This window comes from Astatotilapia calliptera, chromosome 5, assembly GCF_964374335.1.
Source record: "Astatotilapia calliptera chromosome 5, fAstCal68.1, whole genome shotgun sequence".
NCBI lineage: Eukaryota > Metazoa > Chordata > Actinopteri > Cichliformes > Cichlidae > Astatotilapia > Astatotilapia calliptera.
Window position 1 is genome coordinate 15832781 of NC_137426.1, and position 6000 is coordinate 15838780.

At 40.3% G+C, this 6000-nt stretch overlaps 1 protein-coding gene across 2 annotated transcripts in view; it reads right to left on the reverse strand.

Moving 5' to 3' along the window:
* The window catches only part of grm2b (glutamate receptor, metabotropic 2b), a 28201-nt gene extending 22650 nt beyond the window's left edge, over positions 1-5551 (reverse strand). The window contains exons 1-2 of one of the 2 annotated variants that reach the window (XM_026167496.2): positions 5047-5551; positions 373-993 (exon numbers count right to left, since the gene is read on the reverse strand). In XM_026167496.2, coding sequence (XP_026023281.2) covers positions 373-882 — 510 coding nt within the window. In that variant the 5' untranslated portion in view covers positions 883-993; positions 5047-5551. The remainder of the gene's footprint in view (positions 1-372; positions 994-5046) is intronic. The other variant, XM_026167497.2, reaches the window with a different exon arrangement.
* Positions 5552-6000: the final 449 nt, after the last annotated feature.

Genomic DNA, 6000 nt, shown 5'->3' on the forward strand with positions numbered 1-6000 from the left:
TTGACAGATCATCCAGGAAGTCTGTGGTCCAATTTTGCTAACTGTAATTCTAAAAATATAATTGCATGCGTTAGATGGGGACCAATAAGCAAGTATTTCTGTTTCTGCAATGGACCCATGCAGTTTATGGATGCACCTTGCTAACCATGCTTGCTAGCATAGGCTGATAACTTAGCACCTCAACCCCTCATCCCAGATGAGGTCAGTACAAGACGTAGAAAACCCACATGATGTACCATAGCTATACCATATGGTATACTATTTATCTTAGTACAGTGGCATGGCAATTTTGCATGTGTCACAGTTTTCAGTAAAGGCATGCAAGTGCAACTGATACACTAAACAAAGGTTAATATACATTTGCACACTCACCTGAATTGAAACATCACTGTAAGATCCTCCGATAACCCCTGAGATGGCCAGTGGAACCTCATTTTGAATTGGTCTCGAGCCGTCTGGGCAGATGAAACCTGGGTCGTGCACCTTAGTGAGGGATGCTCTTACAAAATCTAGCGACTGTTCCAGAGCATAAGTGTCTTTCGAGCAGGTGTCCAGGATGTGAGCCCCCAGCTGGAGACCAGGAAGGATGCGATCGCTGGAGTTAATCTCATCAAGTGCCAGCAGCATGGCTTCCAGTCTCTGGATCCCTCTCCCCTCGTTGATCTTACCACAGTCTTCCATTCCATCGCCTTTTTCGTGCACCGGGAACAGGCCTCCAATCACCAAGTCCCCATCGACGATGATCTCACGTTTGGCTGAAGGGGGCAGTCTGGAAATACTAGGCAGGACTCCTGGTATCAGCAGCTCGAGAAGGAACACATGGAGAGGCCAGTAATGTGCCGAATTGGCCTGCGACTTGGGGCAGAGCACTGCACTCAGCATGGCAGGACCAGGTAGCTTGATTTAGCAGGTTGAAGTGGAGAGCAGAAGAGGTTCACACAATTTGGAGGCAGATGTCTTTCAAGTCCTCTGTCAGTGAGTGCAGCATCTTTCCTTAAAAAAAAGGGGGAAAATTAATATATGCTATCTATCTATCTATCTATCTATCTATCTATCTATCTATCTATCTATCTATCTATCTATCTATCTATCTATCTATCTATCTATCTATCTATCTATCTATCTATTACATTTGTATCCTATTCCTGTGGAGTAAAATGTAACGTCCTTGCCCAATGTCAATGAAATTCTTGAACTAAATATGGGTCAGAGGCCTATTGGTCACTTTTTTGCTCACAGGTTTACTCAAAGATATGAACAGTCATGCTTTTTCTCTCTTATCTTTTTAACTGATTCTTACCTGAACTACAAGCCTTTTTCTTAACTTTCCTGACTTAGAGTCTATATAATTACTACAGAGAAATGGTTTTATTGAAGACTCTAAATTTAAGAATTCTATCTGAAGGCTGAAACACAGCCATTAATCTTAGAATTTACTTTCTGAAGTGAAACAGAAGACCTTAATATTTTAGTCAGAGTCTCAGCAGTTCCAGTGTGAAATAAATAAAATTTTATCTGAAAGACTGACTCAGTGTTACCACCTTCAAGTGACCACATCAAACATTTATTGATATTTAAGGCACCTCTTGACTGAAGCATAATTTCCAGGCAACGGAGATATCACATACACGGTGATTCTCCTCAATGGATGTGGTTGCCATGGAAACATGGTGGGTAAAAAATAAGGGTTGGACTGCAGGGGAGTGGGCAGAGAGACATGTATGCTAATATATTCCTATCATGTTGAAGTAAGATCCACCGGGGGTTGTCTGATTAGGTGGGCAGGTTCAATCACAGCGCTCTTAGAGAGCCAATCGTATTTATTCCAAACACAATTATTAATCACATTTATCAAATGCATAGTTCAGAACAAACACATAGATTAAAGTAGATTCATACTCTGGAATGTATTTTTAAAGACTTGTGGTTTACTTTTCTTTTTCTGCAAATACTATCAGAATTTCTTATCAGAGCTTATATTTCAGCAGTATTACTCACAGAAAGCTCTGAGGGATGTAACAATGGCACATAATATCAACAAAAATTGTCTGTGGGTATGTTTTTCCTTTTTTAAATAGAAGTTGAGCTATCAGAGGAGTCACGCTGGTAAACCCACAGAGCTTGGCAGCAGTTTGGACTAGGCGATGTGCTGCCGCTACGTTCTCCTTTAAGACACAGTGGGAAGCGTATTACTGACTTTTCCCCTTCTGTCACACAGTGTTGTTACTTACATTATAATACTGTATAAAAAAAGATGCTCGTGCATTGACACTTCTTTTATTGGCAGTTCTATCAACAGTCGTTTCATTGATTCTGAGTGTGTCCTGTTTCCTGTGCTCACAGAGGCAGAAAACCGTCACAGTGGGGTTCACAGGGACTGGTTCCAAAAACACCAGCGACACAAGCATAAGTTCATGCGTGCGTGCATGCTTTTGAACACTTCAGGATACACAAGATACTGTGAATCACACAGGATATTGTGAGGAATATCCTGTGACAGCACAAGCATCTCTTGAGTGAAAATGAGGAGCAAAAAGTGTAATGAATGCCAAATTTCTTACCAGATAAATATTACATCAGATTAGGGGTGGGGAAATCTTATGGTGCATTGATGAATCTGTACCCATCAAACTAAATTACATGTGGTAATATACAAAGTTACAGCCTCTGTCTCATGTCTGCTGTGTGTCTTGAACACTACGTGCAGGTGTATGGGACTGCTGCAACACATTTGCCCTATTATTAGAAGCAAGGTGAGAAATCAACTTGGAGAGCTCAACTTTAAGAGTCTAATTGGTCTTCAGTGCTGTCTGTTGAGCAGATGGGGGCTTTCTGGTTGCAGAGACTAGGTCACAGTATGAATTAATGGTGCAACAAGGAACAGCCAATTAGGCTGGTCAATACAAACTAAGCTAAAGTGAGGTTAGAGATGCAGAAGCTCTTCTAAAACCTCTAAGAACTGCAAAGAAATGCTGGCGTGGCTGAAGTGGACAGCTATTAAAATCAAATTTCTTCCAATTATTTGCATACATTCTTTAAATGGGAGCAGTATTATCAGCTTACATGAGAATTAAAACAACAACATCTGCTAAAGTAGCTTTTATCAGGCCTCGATCACATCATTAAAACTATCTTGAAACGGCTGTCACACTCACACTGAGCAGCCAAGAGAGTCACACGCTCCCCAGCTGTCTGCGCACAATATTCCCTCTGAAAGGCAAGTTCAAAAAGAAAAGACGGCGTGCTTTACTCAGCTTTGAACCATCAGCTAATGCATTACTGCTCCTGCCCAGCACAGAGGATTTCTCCAACATTAGCATAAAGAGGCTTTGAGAACACTATTCCTTATTGTCCTTACTCCTTATCCCGGTATAACTAATGTGTAAAAAATGACTCACCACCCAGTTCCTTTCAGCAGTGATGGTGATTGGCAGGTATAATCATATTATCTACGCAGAAGTACAGTGTTATTTATGTCTGGCGAATGAGCTGAAGAAATGAATGCACCTCCTTTTTTGTTATCATCAGGTACAGACTGAAAAATAATTGTTATAAAATAATAATTTATATTTTTAATTGTTTAAAATGGTGACACAACTCAAAATTTGAAGAGTAGACACAGTCTGCATGCAGTTTTATTGAAAAGTACTCGATGTGACATTTAATTTAGAGCCCGATCCACTGCACATGAATCATTAAGCCGGGTGAGTATGACAGCCTAAACAGCGTACTTGTCCTATGACATTTAAAACACTACTTTTCTGTGCTTATCTGATTAAAAACTAGATTTAGGTTTAAAGTTTAGAGGTTACAGTGTTATATAACATCAGATAATAAACTGTCAAAAACTGAAGGTTTCAGTCAGAAGACAATACACAAATCATCCACTTCAAAGCATCAGATCTCTACGTATGAAAATGAACTACAAAAAGAAGAGAAAACTGCAACCTCAATAGCTCGTCTTATGATTCCCATCATTATATAATCTCCACTGGGGACCCAGTTTATCCCTCCACCTGGACTTGTCAGCTGAAGGAATTAGGATCCCTCTGTGGTGGCCAGCAGCCAGCTGATTGTGTTTGAATGTGAAATAAATGCGTATTTTTCAGAAAAAAAATAGTGCAGTTGTTTAATTTTTATAAAATAAAATAAAATAATAAAATAATGCCCTGTCAGTATGTTTATTCATAGGTCACACTTAGACTGGGAGACAAAGGACAGATGTAAGAATTACACGTGCTAGAGCAGATTTTCTTTGTTTCCTCTTGGTGAGCATGTTGGTGAGCATGCTGACACCATCTGATGATAAAATACATAACATCCATCAAGACACCGTGGTGGTGTCTCCCATAATAAATAACTTACCTTTGAGGTAAATCCTACCCCATCACTCCTGTCTGACTCCTGTCATAACAATATGATGCGTGAGATATGTGGATGATTCCAAAGCAAAAACACTTTCTTCACTTTTTGCAATGACTCGATACATTTACCAGCTGAATTACTTCCCACATTAGGGTCGAACCACATTGTTTATGGCGCTGTCCAAAAACAAAAGCCCTGATTGGTTTGAGAGGAATCTCTGCTTCACTCAATTATGTAATTTTTATTTGAGACAGTGAATACACTCGGGTCAAGCAGGATTACAACTTCACATATTCATACAGGGAAATGCTAGCACCTCCACAGTAACACGCAGGTATTGGGATGGCTGATAATAAAGTGAAAGAAAGTCTCCTCCTGCTATTTTTGGTTTGTGTTGACAAATAGACTTTGGTGCATCAGATGTGGCTTGTGAGAGGGGGAATGGGGATAAATGCTGGGAAAATCATGAACTGCTGATAAGGTATTATAATAACGGACCTGTTGGGAGTAATGTTGTGGCTGTGGGATACATGCTGGGGGGTGGGGGGGGCGACGACTTTGTAACAAAAAAAAGAAAAAATAAAAATGCAAAATCACGTCAGATAGGAAAGACACAAAGTACTTTCTGTGTTAAACCCACCGTCAGTATAACATCAAAATTATGAAGGGACCATTTCTTACCTGTTAGTAGCACTAGGTGTTTCTTCCCGAATGGATTTGAAGGGTTTCTTTGCGCAAGCCGAGCTTCAGTACGTTAGAAACGTGAAGAGCTTCATGTGACGAGCAGATTCCAGATGTTGTTCACTTTGGGCATCTTTGCCAGGCATCGGTTTGGATCTGTCCTTGGTTCTGAAGTGTTCTTCACATTGGTAAGTCTTACAAACTCCTTTCGGTGCCCCCCAACTTGTGCCTGCCAGCCACAGTGACTACGAGCCCGTAGACTACCGCCCAAGTGCTCATATATCCATCCACAAGCGCAGCAGAAGGACCGAAGGCTTCTCTTTGTCTCTCACAGCGAGCAGGACTAAGAGGCAAGTGAGTCTAAATTAAATCATAACCGCGCATTTTTTAACGTTACATTTCATATTGAACGTCGCTTCTCTTCGGAAAGTTCGTCAAATTAACTTCAAAACAAGCGGCGCTGAGAAAATCCTGCCGTAGCCCATCGGCTCAGAGACGCACAGCCACTCGCAGCTCTTCCACAGAGATAATGAGTGCGAGAGTCGACACCGTGCTCGTCTCAGAAACCTGACGATGCTTCATACAGCGTTTGTTTGCAAGTCAGTGAAGGGAGCCACAGCAGCGAAAGATGTGTCATTATTTTGAGTCGCTCTTATTTGTAAAAATAAATAAATAAATAAATGTATAACTATAATAATTTTCACTGTTCTTTCTGCAGGACTAAAGGATAAAAAGGTGCATCAACTTCTCAAACAGGTCAAGTGACTTATTCATGTGGAGCTGAGCTTGTATAGTGTCAATGTCATTTTTAATGATAAACCGAAAAGAAGAAGAAAAAAGGTGATTCGCATAGATTATATAAACCGGATGTCTTCTGCTAAATTTAGCAAGATTTTTTTAAAAGGAAAATGAGCATCAACGTTGTTTTATTTTTTTGTTTTTGTTTTTTAACCA